We start from the raw sequence: 13,931 nt of genomic DNA on the forward strand, positions 1-13,931 counted from the left end.
TTGAAGGTAGCTGTGTTCTTATAAGAAAAAAGTGATCGGTTTGATAGAAGTTGAGTTCTGTGATAATGCAGTCTCACTGTGCACTAGCCTGCTTTCCTTCCACCGTTGACAGCGGGTGGGTGTGATTGTTCTGTGAAACCAGCCTAGTCCAGTGCCCTCCAACATTATGAAACGGGCAAACTTGGCCTTCGCCCAATTTGCCCGGCTCGCTATCAACTTGAATGGGCAGGCCAGAGATCGCTCAGTGAAGCCACTCAGCAGAAGCCAGCAACTTGATCCCAATCACTCATTGCCCCCGCATGGGTCACAAGCTAACGCAACTCAACTCGGCGAGTAGTGTGCCTAAGGAACCAAGTATAGAGACCTGAAATTAAAAAGAATTGCACAATGTGGGATTAAATGATTTGGCTTTTATCAAAGGGGAGTGATACTGAGCGTGGGGATGGTGTGTGGAGTGGCATTGGCTTGAACATAGTCATGGTCGTAGTATTATCCGCGTGTCTCAATTCAACTTCAACATCTCTATTGCACCGACCAATAGGTTTCTTTTTACTCTCGTGAGTTTAACCATACTAAAAAAAATTTATTCATGAACTCTATCAATTTAAAAAAATTCAAAAGCATTTAAGTTATCAATGTTTGAATCAAAACTTATATAAGATGGATCTAGATAAGTCAATTTCAATCCAAATTTTATCCAATAGATTCATTGACTCTCTTGAGTCTCACCATACTCAAAATTTCTGATTTATGATCCCTATTAATTTATAAAAATTATTTAAATAATTTAGTCTTATTTACTTTCGTCACAATGTCATATCTGGATCTAAACACTTCTGATTTATTCTAGAACAACATCATAACTTCCTTGCACTCTTTTGTTCTTGTTCATGTTAGAATTTTAAAATTTTAAAAGCATCTAAGTCATCAATGAATATTTATCAAAATTCATTGATAGACTTAAATAGATCATCCAAACTTTATCCGATAGGTTCCTTTCACTTTTCTGAGTTTCACCATGGTTAAAAGAAATTCTTAATTTATGACTCCTATCAGTTTAGAGAAATTATATTAAAAAATTTGATCATTTTTTTTACTTAGCAATGAGTTTAAAACTCATTTATAATTTAAATGTCTCTAAAATCTTGAACTTTAGCATGAACAACATAGAGTGCAAGAAAACCATTGGAGCTATCCTAAAGTAAATCGAAGATGTTTATGTCTAGATATGATATTGTGTCAAAAATAAAGAAGTCTGAATTTTTAAACAATTTCTCTAAACTGATAGAGTCATGAATCAAGAGTTTGTAAATATGATAAGACTAAGAGAGCAAAAAAAATCTAATCGTTAAAGGTTGGACTGAAACTGACTTATCTAAGTCCATTAATAAATTTTAGTTAAAATTCATTAATGGCTTAGATGCTTCTTAAATTTTAAAAATTTAGCATAGATAATATCAAAAGAGTACAGAGAAGCTATTAGTGTTATCTTAGAGTAAAACAAATATGTATAGGTACAGATATGATACTCTGCCAAAAGTAAAGAAAATTAAATTTTTTAATATTTTTTTAAATTGATAGGGGTCATAAATCAAGATTTTTTTAGCATGGTGAGAAAGCTAGGGAAAGTGAAAGTAATTTATTAGATAAAATTTGAATTGAAACTAACTTATCTAGGTTCATCAATTCATTAATGACTTAAATATTTTTAAAATCTTGGCATTTTAGCTTCGACAATATTAAGAGAGTACAAGAAAGCAATTAGTATTGTCCTAAAGTAAATCAAATATATATTGGTACAAATATGATAATGTGCCAAAAGTAAAGAAGGTTGCATTTTTCAAATACTTTTTTTTAAACTATAGGGGTCATAAATCAAAAGTTATTAACCAAGTGAGACTTAAGAAAGTGAAAGGAACATATTAGATAAAGTCTAAATTGAAATTAACTTATCTAAGTCCATCAATTAATGACTTAAATGCTTTTGAATTGCATCGACAAGATCAGGAGAGTGCACGGAAGCTATTGATATTGTAGAATAAATAGAGGTATATAGGTTTAGATACGATAGTGGCCAAAAGTAAAGAAGAATAATTTTTTTAAAAACTTATAGAGGTCCTAAATTAAGAGTTTTTGAGTATGGAGAAACTAAAGAGAGTAAATGAAAATTATTGGATAAAGTTTAGACTGAAATGAACAAGATGAAGAGAGTGCAAGGAAGAAATTAGTATTATCCTAAGTAAATTAGAGATGTCTAGATCCAGATATGATAATGTACCAAAAATAATAAAATTGAATTTTTATTGGTGTTGTTCTAAAGTAAATTAGAGATATCTAGATCTCAATATGAAATCATGTTAAAAGTAAAGAAGACTAAAATTTTTAAATAATTTCTCTAAATTGAAATTATTAATGTTGTTCTAAAGTACAAGAGATATCTAGGTCCAAATATAAAATCATGTAAAAGAAGATAAAATTTTTTAAACAATTTAACTAAATTGATAAGGGTTCTAATTTAAGAGTTTTTTTAATCATAGTGAGACTCAAGAGTTTGAAAGGACCTATTAGATCAAATCTTTTGATATTCCAACTTTAGACCAACAAAATGGTGATATTTTGATAAAAATAGCACCATGATAGTGATACTTTGGCAAAATCAATATCAAGTTAGTGATGCTTTGATCAAAGTAGCACCAAAGTAATCTTTTTAGTTTTAATTTTTAAAATTTTAATTTTTCTTTATTTCACTTTCTTTTTATTCTCCTGTAATTAGCTATTAAAAAATAGAAAAGTAATAAACAAAAACAACTTTTATTTTTATTTTTTTATTAACATTCTTTTACAATTTTATAATATTTTATTTTTTTATTAAGGTTTCAAAATTGAAAATAAAAACAAGGATAAATTTAGAGGAGGATGATGAATGTAATGTAAATTTAAAATAAAATTGAGTTTTTCAAAGTCAAAAGTTACTTTTTGGTTAAAATTTATTGATAGATTTAAAAAATTAAAAAATACATAACTAAATTAAGAAAGTTATCCGAAATAAACAGTATGAATTTGATATAAATTTTAAAGTAATGACTTTTATATTAAAGTCTTCAATAAAATAATTAAGTTTTTATTTTATTTTTGAATAATTAAATGTGAAATAATACAAAATTACATATAGGTTTTTTTTTTATGGATTCCAATCACTTGGAATTGGATATTAGTTTCACTTTTTCTCAAATTTTTTTTAAGGCAATCTACTTCAACAAAAGGTGGAATAAGGTCGTCATCTCAGCGGTCTCATGTTCACATGAGATTGCAAAACTTATGTCTACTGTATCCGACCTGCATGTTGCTAATGAAGAAGTGAAGGGCCTGAGTTTGCAGATAAAAGAGTTAGAGAAGGAAAGGGACAATGTGCATGCAGAGCTTCAAAAAGCTATGGCATCATTTGATAATCTTGTTGCAGAGAACGAAAGAATTAAGATAGAAGGTGATGCTATGACTAGAGAAAATGATTCCTTGTCTAAGAAACTGAGCAGCAGCATGCAAGTAGTCGAACAGATGGATGAGAAGGCCAGAGCTGCAGATGCAAGATTGTCGAGGTTTGCGGCCATGCTAAGGAGTACCTCAATGATCATCAATGGCATGGAAGAAGGCAACGCGAACAATGTTGGAAGAGAAGTTAATATCAATGATATGGCAGGGGAATTGGAGAGCATCAAGGCCGTTCTCAAGTGCAGGGCTTCAAAGATAGAGGAATTGAACAGTGAAATCAAGGTGTTGCATGGTTCCCTTGCAGAGGCTATGAAGAAGGATGGAATTTGGACTTGGCTTTATCCTACTGTCTCAACTGTCGTTGCTGCTGTCTCCATTGCCTATGCAACAAAGCGTTAGCTCCTGGAGTTCTGCAATCTTCTCGACCTGGAATCGCTTTGGACAATAAGTATTGCAATCAAACTTTTTCAATGTGCTTTTGATAAAATATCATTCTAGCAGCTCTCTTTTTTGACATGAGTTTTTTGTATTCGTCTACTTTGACATATGTTTAATGACTTATGAGATCCTGATATTGATATAGTTTGGAAGTAATCCAAGACACATTTGAAAAGAAAAAAATTTCTGGTAAGGTGCTCAAGAGACTTTGTGAACTCAATAGTTTCAGAAAGCATGGTGAATTATGATAGAGAACATGTTATGAATTATTACCCTGTCTACTTGATAGCAAGAGTATCTAATCACATGTATGTTAGTACCGAAATCTATGGAATTATGATTGCCAATAAAAAAATGGTTTGTTTGGTAGAAGTGAGCTCTGAGGAAGTTCTGTGAATTCAATGTTACCGGCCTGTTATCCTTCCACCGTTGAAAGTGGGTGGTGGATTGCTCTGTAAAGCCAGCCTGGACCGGTGCCATCCACGTTATGTACCGGAAGAATCAGGCCTTCGCCCAATTTTATTGGTTCACTATCAACTTCGAATGGGCAAGCAAGCATGTGTACGATGAATCCACGGCTCAGAACCCAGCGCCATAATCCAAACCATCCATTACCCCCGCTTGGGTCATAAGCTGGCGCTGCACAGCTCGGCGATGGAGAAACCAACGACACCGAATATACCGGCAAGAAGCAATGATCAATTTAACGATGTGGGACTAAGAGAGTTCGTTCCAGATGGAAGAGATGTCGTTTCGCGGCGGCGAGATCGAGGTCGCAGGTGGTGGCGCTGGCCTTGCGGGTGGCCGCGCTGTAGTCTATTGCCATGGCGGTGGCGGTGGCGGTGGCGGTGGCGAAGGACTATAAGCGGAAGTCAAGGAAAGAGGCAGGCTTCCGCTAGGGCTTTAGGAGGCAGGCTTCCGCTAGGGCTTTAGGAGGCAGGCTTCCGCTGCTAATCGAAATCAGAGAGTAGCTGCGACATGGAAATTTCACTAGGATAATTGATTTTGATTAAGATCTCCATTCTCATCGCGATTCATTTTGCTCGTTGAAGATTGGCATTTTGCTCGTTGAAGATTGGCGAGGAGCATCAATGCAGCGAGACTAGATAGGGCGTGCCTTTCAAATGCACAGAAACTGCAAACACGGTGATGTGGCGACCTTCACGTCCCCCGCGAGGTCAATAGTGGCGTAGAGCTGACAGAAGCCAATCAAATCCAAGAGAAGCCCAGCCAACGCTTCCTCCTCGAGGCCGACCGCCATTGCAACTCGGCTTCAAGTCTCTAACAAACTGATGGTCTCCCGAGGCGCAATAGCGCTGACTCCTCAACTCGGATGCCTAGTGCCGATCGCCCATTAACTTCCATCCACTCATTCATCGATTTGCGAGTCATCTTCATGCAGCAGAAGGTATCAAAAGAAAACCCTCAATTTATTTGCAACATAGCAAAAAATTGAGAGACGTTAAGAGAATACATCCATCGTTTAAAGCGAGTCATCTTGGATGTCCCTTCTATCACTTAAGAAGTATTGGTCAATGTTTTCTGAGAAACTTGAAGGTAGCGGTGTTCTTATAAGAAAAAAGTGATTGGTTTGATAGAAGTTGAGTTCTGTGATAATGCAGTCTCACTGTGCACCGGCCTGCTTTCCTTCCACCGTTGACAGCGGGTGGGTGTGATTGTTCTGTGAAACCAGCCTGGTCCAGTGCCCTCCAACATTATGAAACGGGCAAACTTGGCCTTCGCCCAATTTGCCCAGCTCGCTATCAACTTGAACGGGCAGGCCAGAGATTGCTCAGTTAAGCCACTCAGCAGAAGCCAGCAACTCGATCCCAATCACTCATTGCCCCCACATGGGTCACAAGCTAACGCAACTCAACTCGGCGAGTAGTGTGCCTAAGGAACCAAGTATAGACACATGAAATTAAAGAGAATTGCACAATGTGGGATTAAATGATTTGACTTTTATCAAAGGGAAGTGTACTGAGCGTGGGGATGGTGTGTGGGGTGGCATTGGCTTGGACATGTCTCAATTCAACTTCAAGATCTCTATTGCACCGACCAATAGGTTTCTTTTTACTCTCGTGAGTTTCTCCATACTAAAAAAATTTTATTCATGAACTCTATCATTTAAAAAAAATATTTTAAAAAAAATTCAAAAGTATTTAAGTTATCAATGTTTGAATCAAAACTTATATAAGATGGATCTCGATAAGTCAATTTCAATTCAAATTTTATTCAATAGATTCATTCACTCTCTTGAGTCTCACCCTACTCAAAATTTCTAATTTATGATCCCTATTAATTTATAAAAATTATTTAAATAATTTAGTCCTATTTACTTTCGTCATAGTGTCATATCTAAATCTAAACACTTCTGATTTATTTTATAACAACATCATAACTTCCTTGCACTCTCTTGATCTTGTTCATCTTAGAATTTTAAAATTTTAAAAGCATCTAAGTCATCAATGAATGTTGATCAAAATTCATTAATAGACTTAAATAGATCATCCAAACTTTATCTAATAGGTTCCTTTCACTTTTCTAAGTCTCACCATGGTTAAAAGAAATTCTTAATTCATGACTCCTATCAGTTTAGAGAAATTATATTAAAAAATTCAATCATTTTTTTTACTTAGCAATGCGTTTAAAACTCATTTATAATTTAAATATCTCTAAAATCTTGAATTTTACTTTTTTACCCTTAGCAATGAGTTTAAACTCATTTATAATTTAAATATCTCTAAAATCTTGAACTTTAGCATGAACAACATCAACAGAGAGTGCAAGAAAATTATTGGAGCTATCCTAGAGTAAATTAAAGATGCTTATGTCTAGATACGATATTGTGTCAAAAATAAAAAAGTCTGGATTTTTAAACAATTTCTTTAAACTGATAGAGTCATGAATCAAGAGTTTTTAAATATGGTAAGATTTAAGAGAGCAAAAGAAATTTAATCATTAAAGTTTGGTCTGAAACTGACTTATCTAAGTCCATTAATAAAAATTTTAGTTAAAATTCATTAATTGCTTAGATGCTTTTTAAATTTTAAAATTTTAGTATAGATAATATCAAAAGAGTACAGAGAAGCTATTAGTATTATCCTAAAGTAAATCAAATATGTATAGATGATACTCTGTAAAAAGATTAATTATTTTATTAAAGACTTTAATATAAAAGTCGTTACTTTAAAATTTATGTCTTTATTTCGAGTAGCTTTCTTAATTTTATGTATTTTTTTAAAAATTTTAAATCTATCAATAAATTTTAATCAAAAGTAACTTTTGATGACTTTGAAAAACTCAATTTTGTTTTAAATTTACCTTAGATTGATCATCATCCTCTAACTTTATCCATATATTTATTTTCAATTTTAAAACCTTAATAAAAATTAAAATATTATAAAATTACAAAAGAATGTTAATAAAAGAATAAAAATAGAAGTTATTTTTGTTTAGTACTTATCTATTTTTTTAATAGCTAATTACAAGAGAATAAAAATAAAGTGAAATAAAGAAACATTAAAATTTTAAAAACTAAAAATAAAAAGATTACTTTGGCGTTGATTTGGTCAACACATTACCAACTTGATATTGATTTTATCAAAGTATCACTATCGTACTGTTTATATCAAAATATCAACATTTTGATGCTCCAAAGTTGGAATATCAAAAGATATCAAATAGGTCCTTTCACACTCGTGAGTCTCACTATGATTAAAAAAACTCTTAAGTTGTAACCTTTATCAATTTAGCTAAATTTTTTAAAAATTTTAATCTTCTTTAATATGATTTTACATTTGGAACTAGTATCTCTTATTTATTTAGAACAACATTAATAGTTTCAATTTAGAGAAATTATTTAAAAATTTTAGTCTTCTTTACTTTTTGACATAGTTTCATATTTGGACCTAGATATCTCTAATTTACTCTAGAACAACACCAATAAAAATTTATTTTCTTTACTTTTGGCACAGGATCTTGGATCTAGACATCTCTAATTTACTTAGGATAATACTAATTTCTTCCCTGCACTCTCTTCATTTTGTTCATTTCAGTCTAAACTTTATCCAATACATTCCATTTACTCTCTTTAATTTCTCCATGCTCAAAAACTCTTAATTCATAACCTCTATAAGTTAAAAAAATTATTTAAAAAATTCATTCTTCTTTATTTTTAAGACACTAGCGTATCTGGACTTATACATCTCTGATTTACCCTATAACAACATCAATAGTTTTCTTGCACTCTCGTAATCTTGTCGATGTGATTTCAAAAACATTTAAGTCATCAATGAATTGATGGACCTAAGTTAGTTTCAATTCAAACTTCATCCAATAAGTTCCTTTTACTTTCTTGAGTCTCACCTGCTCAATAATTCTTGATTTATGACCTCTATCACTTAAAAAAAATATATTATAAAAATTTAACCTTCTTTACTTTTGACAAATTATCATATTTGTATCTATTCACATCTGATTTACTTTAGGATAACATCAATAATTTTCTTTTACACTCCTAATATTATCGATGCTAAAATGTCAAAATTTCAAAAGTATTTAAGTCATCAATGAATTCATGAACCTAGATAAATTAGTTTCAAATCCAACTTTATCTAATAAATTGCTTTCACTTTCACTAGTCTCACCATGCTAAAAACATCTTGATTTATGACCCCTATCAATATAAAAAAATTATTAAAAAATTTAATCTTTTTTACTATCATATCATACCTATACACAATTGATTTATTATAGGATAACACCAGTAGCTTCGTTGTACTCTTTTCATATTGTCTATATTAAAATTTCAAAATTTAAGAAGTTTTGACTAAAACTTATTAATAGACTTAGTTAGATAAGTCAATTTCAATCCAAACTTAAACCTTTAAATTTCTTTCGTTCTTTTGAATGTTACCATATTTAAAAACTCTTGATTCATGACTCTATTAGTTTAGAGAAATTGTTTAAAAATTTAAACTTCTTTATTTTTAACACAATATCATATCTAACAATAGACACCTTTGATCTACTCTAGGATAACTCTAATAATTTTTCTGCACTTTCTTGCTAATAATTTTTTTGCACTTTTTTGATGTTGTTCATACTAAAGTTAAAACTTTTAGAGACATTTAAATTATACAAGAGTTTTAAACTCATTGCCAAGGGTAAAAAGGTAAAAAAAAAATGACATCAGCTTCTTACACCTGACAGCCGGTTTTACATCCAAAGCGTACTTGTAATTTTATATAAGTAAAAAAGTATTAAACAAAAACAACCGGGGGTGTAGCTCATATGGTAGAGCGCTCGCTTCGCATGCGAGAGGCACGGGGTTCGATTCCCCGCACCTCCATTGATTTTTATTTTATCTTAATTTTAATAAACCTTTTAAATAATTTATATTCCTGAAGCTACACACTAGAGACTTAGCAGAGAGGTCTCCTCAGGGCCTCGCCTTGCGAGAGGCATGGAGTTCGATTCTCGGTGCCCTTTTTATTTTTACTTTAATTTCTCTCATGCGTGTGGCACGGTTCGATTCCCGCACCTCCATTGTTTTTTTTTTAACCTTAATTTTATAAAACCTTTTAAAATATATATATATATATATATATATATATTTTTACGGCCACTCAATAGAGATTTGGCAGGGAGCTCTCCTCAGGGCCTCAAGCATGGCCGCCTCCTCCGCTTCCCCCTTCCCCGTCTCCGACCCAGCTCACTCTACTGCGCTCCGCCCCTGGTCCTAACCACCGCCTCTTCTATCGCCGCTCTTTCTCCCCCAACTGCCGAGCACTCACCAACCCAGTTCCCGCTCCGTCCTCACCCCCCGTGCCCTGCCCCCTTCCCATCCGCCGGCGGGAGGCCGCCCTCTCTCTCTTCCTTGTCCTCCTCGACCCCCCCGCTGGCGCCTCCTCCGACCAGAAGAACTGCACCCTCGCCGTCGCCTCCTCCGGCCTCGCGTTCTGCGATACCGTCGTCGGCACCGGCCCCGGCGCCACCAAGGGCCAGCTCATCAAGGTAAAGAACCCTCTTTTACGGACTCCACCGCCTACTTGACCACGGATTTCCCCTAAAGTTCGTTTCTTGCGCGATGATTCGGAACTCCGAAGGCGCATTACGTCGGCAAATTGGAGAACGGCAAGGTGTTCGACAGCAGCTACAGCCGCGGGCGGCCTCTCTCATTCAGGGTTGGCGTCGGCGAGGTAAAACTCGCACAATTCCACCCCAAAAAAACAAGTCCCTTTCAAACCTATGACTACGATAACGTCTTTAGGTGATCAAAGGATGGGATCAAGGGATTCTAGGCGGAGATGGAATTCCACCAATGCTCGCCGGTATGCAGAAAAATTGGTTTTGTTTTCCATTCATAATCTGTGCTTCTTACTGTGTTGGTCGTGTGGCCTTTAAAACCGCAGGCGGCAAGCGTACATTGAAGCTTCCTCCCGAGCTTGGTTATGGGGCGAGAGGAGCAGGCTGCAGAGGAGGTAGGCTTTCCTACACTGTTTCCAGAATAGAATCGAGCAAACCGGTTCAACAGAGGCCTGTTTGGTTTAACATTTGATGTCAAATTACTCGATGCTGCTTTATGTCGACCAGGTTCTTGCATTATTCCTCCGGATTCAGCTCTTCTGTTCGATATAGAATTGATTGGCTAGGCACGAGGCAGAGACCTAGAGAGTCTTTTTCTCACAAAAGGAAACAAAGAGACGAGATACTTGTTGTATAAGCGCTACAAGTAATGACAATTCTGCCGTATTGATTTCCTACTGTAAACAACCTTTATGATTTCTAATTCTGTGTTGATAAGAAAACGCCTTGTTTGGGACTTAATCGTGTCAGAAAGAACTGCTGCAAACGGAGCTTTGTAAAATTAGCTGATCTCTTTCCATAGCTTCTCCATAAACCCTAGCAACGGCCTGCTTCTTTCCCTGCCTTCCGCCTCTACTACGGATTGTTAACTGGCTCAGGTAAATAAACAAAACCCGAGATCTCTTAGTCCCACATCGTCAACGCGTTCGTTGCTTTCTGCCGGTATAATCGTTGTCTGTGGGCCTCCGATCGCCGAGCTGGGCAGCGCTAGCTTGTCACCCAAGCGGGGGCATTGAATGGTTTGGATGATGTTGCTGGGTTCGGAGGCGTGCATCCTACGTACGATAGTTGGCCTGTCCATTCCAAGTTGATGGTGAACCGATAAAATTGGGCGAAGGTCCGATTTGACCGGTTTGTAGCGTGGTGGGCACCGGTCCAGGCTGGTTTCACAGAGCAATCCCAACGATTCCGTTGTCAATGGTGGAAGGATCACAGGCTGCTTTGACATCCGGATCCACATGATCCCTCTCAGCCCGCAAACAAACCATTTTACCGGTTTGTAGCGCGTTGGGCCTGTTCCAGGCTGGTTTCTTAAACCCTAGCAGGCAACTCCCAACCACTCCTTGTCAATGGTGGAAGGATAACAGGCTGCTTTACATCCGGATCGGGGACATGATCCCTCCCAGCCCGCTTCCATCAAACAAACCATTTTAATTTTTTTTATTTCTTTTGTTCTGCCTGTTCGAACAGCTTGCATTTCTTAAAACCTAGCAGGTAAAAAAATGAACTCTCTTAGTCCCACATCGCTTGATCATCATTTCCTCCATACCAATGTAATTTCTTTCGTTGGCACCTCCATCGCCGAGCTGAGTTGCGTCAGCTTGTGACCCTAGCGGGGGCAATGAACGATTTGGATGATGTCTCTGGGTTCCGAGGTGTGGATTCTCTGTATCATCACTGGTCTGCCGGTTCCAAGTTGATTGTGATTGGGCGTAAGCTCGGTTAGTCCGGTTCATAATGTGGAGGTAACTGGGCCAGGCTGGTTTCACAGAGCAGTCACAACCACCCACTTTCAACAGTGGAAGGAAAATAGATCGGTTTACACCGAATCCAATATATACCTTGTGACCGGTGCATATCAGACAAATCGTTTTTTATTTTTCTTAATAGGCAAAAATTATTTCATTCTTTTCCCAAAAGATAAAACGTTTTTCGGTATATTTCCCAAAGATTTTTTCCCTACCTTTATGATTTCTAATTCTGTGTTGATAAGAAAACGCCTTGTTTGGGACTTAATCGTGTCAGAAAGAACTGCTGCAAACGGAGCTTTGTAAAATTAGCTGATCTCTTTCCATAGCTTCTCCATAAACCCTAGCAACGGCCTGCTTCTTTCCCTGCCTTCCGCCTCTACTACGGATTGTTAACTGGCTCAGGTAAATAAACAAAACCCGAGATCTCTTAGTCCCACATCGTCAACGCGTTCGTTGCTTTCTGCCGGTATAATCGTTGTCTGTGGGCCTCCGATCGCCGAGCTGGGCAGCGCTAGCTTGTCACCCAAGCGGGGGCATTGAATGGTTTGGATGATGTTGCTGGGTTCGGAGGCGTGGATCCTACGTACGATAGTTGGCCTGTCCATTCCAAGTTGATAGTGAACCGATAAAATTGGGCGAAGGTCCGATTTGACCGGTTCGTAGTGTGGTGGGCACCGGTCCAGGCTGGTTTCACAGAGCAATCCCAACCATCCGTTGTCAATGGTGGAAGGATCACAGGCTGCTTTACATCCGGATCCACATGATCCCTCTCAGCCCGCAAACAAACCATTTTAATTTTTTTTATTTCTTTTGTTCTGCCTGTTCGAACAGCTTGCATTTCTTAAACCCTAGCAGGTAAAAAAACGAACTCTCTTAGTCCCACATCGCTTGATCATCATTTCCTCCATACCAATGTAATTTCTTTTGTTGGCACCTCCATCGCCGAGTTGAGTTGCGTTAGCTTGTGACCGTAGCGGGGACATGATCCCTCCCAGCCCGCTTCCATCAAACAAACCATTTTAATTTTTTTTATTTCTTTTGTTCTGCCTGTTCGAACAGCTTGCATTTCTTAAAACCTAGCAGGTAAAAAAACGAACTCTCTTAGTCCCACATCGCTTGATCATCATTTCCTCCGTACCAATGTAATTTCTTTCGTTGGCACCTCCATCGCCGAGCTGAGTTGCGTTAGCTTGTGACCCTAGCGGGGGCAATGAACGATTTGGATGATGTCTCTGGGTTCCGAGGTGTGGATTCTCTGTATCATCACTGGTCTGCCCGTTCCAAGTTGATTGTGAGCCGATATGATTGGGCGTAAGCTCGGTTAGTCCGGTTCATAATGTGGAGGTAACTGGACCAGGCTGGTTTCACAGAGCAGTCACAACCACCCACTTTCAACAATGGAAGGAAAATAGATCGGTTTACACCGAATCCAATATATACCTTGTGATCGGTGTCTATCAGACAAATCGTTTTTTATTTTTCTTAATAGGCAAAAATTATTTCATTCTTTTGTTTTCAACCTTGTGAGTGGTAATATGAGCAGACATGAAAGTTGTTCCCAAAAGATAAAACGTTTTTCGGTATATTTCCCAAAGATTTTTTAAAAGGTGCATCATTTTTAATTTTATTTTATCATAGGTGCACCTAATTAAGTAACAAATTAATTTTTTTATTTAAATTGAAGAATCAAATCAGATCAAGAAAAAAGACACTTAATTATGTTATTAAGGAGATTCATACAATATGATTGATTATCCTAAAAAACTTATTTTTTAAAAAAATTACATCATTAAACTCCTTAATTTAGTTATATAGCTTTTAATTTTTTAAAATTCATTAATAAATTTTGATAAAAATCATTGATGTTTCTAAAGAATTCGGTTTTATTTTAAATTTATATTGTGGCATTCACGATAATCATCTGAATTTATCAATATTTATATTTTCAATTTTGAAACCTTAATAAAAAAATAAAAAAATATAAAATTACAAAAGAATATTAATAAAAGGGTTACTTTTTTAAAATTTTCTATCTATTTTAATAGCTAATTAAAAGAGAGGGAAAAAGTGAAACAAAATTGAGAAAGAAAAATTAAAAACAAAAAGATTACTTTAGTGCTGTTTTGGTCCATCACCACTTAAGTGCTACTTTGGTCAAAGCAT

At 36.0% G+C, this 13,931-nt stretch overlaps 1 protein-coding gene, 1 non-coding gene and 1 pseudogene across 2 annotated transcripts; all 3 read left to right on the forward strand.

Annotated features, from left to right (window-relative positions):
• Nucleotides 1-3,318: 3,318 nt before the first annotated feature.
• Nucleotides 3,319-3,888, forward strand: LOC141844803 (uncharacterized). Its single transcript, XM_074732797.1, has one exon. The coding sequence runs from the start codon at nucleotides 3,319-3,321 to the stop codon at nucleotides 3,886-3,888; it is 570 nt and encodes a 189-aa protein (XP_074588898.1).
• Nucleotides 3,889-9,207: 5,319 nt separating this feature from the next.
• TRNAA-CGC (transfer RNA alanine (anticodon CGC)) lies at nucleotides 9,208-9,280 on the forward strand. The gene has a single exon. It is a non-coding gene; the product is annotated as a tRNA-Ala (tRNA).
• A 319-nt stretch (nucleotides 9,281-9,599) lies between these two features.
• Nucleotides 9,600-10,639, forward strand: LOC141845650 (peptidyl-prolyl cis-trans isomerase FKBP13, chloroplastic-like; annotated as a pseudogene).
• The last annotated feature ends 3,292 nt before the right edge of the window (nucleotides 10,640-13,931 follow it).

The sequence above is a fragment of the Curcuma longa genome, chromosome 14 (assembly GCF_044706935.1).
Source record: "Curcuma longa cultivar G26 ecotype Majalengka, Jawa Barat chromosome 14, ITB_CL_G26_1.1, whole genome shotgun sequence".
Classification (NCBI taxonomy): domain Eukaryota; kingdom Viridiplantae; phylum Streptophyta; class Magnoliopsida; order Zingiberales; family Zingiberaceae; genus Curcuma; species Curcuma longa.

Excerpts from the sequence above, each read along its gene's own strand:
- LOC141844803 (XM_074732797.1), top strand. The coding sequence starts at position 3,319 with ATGTCTACTGTATCCGACCTGCATGTTGCTAATGAAGAAGTGAAGGGC.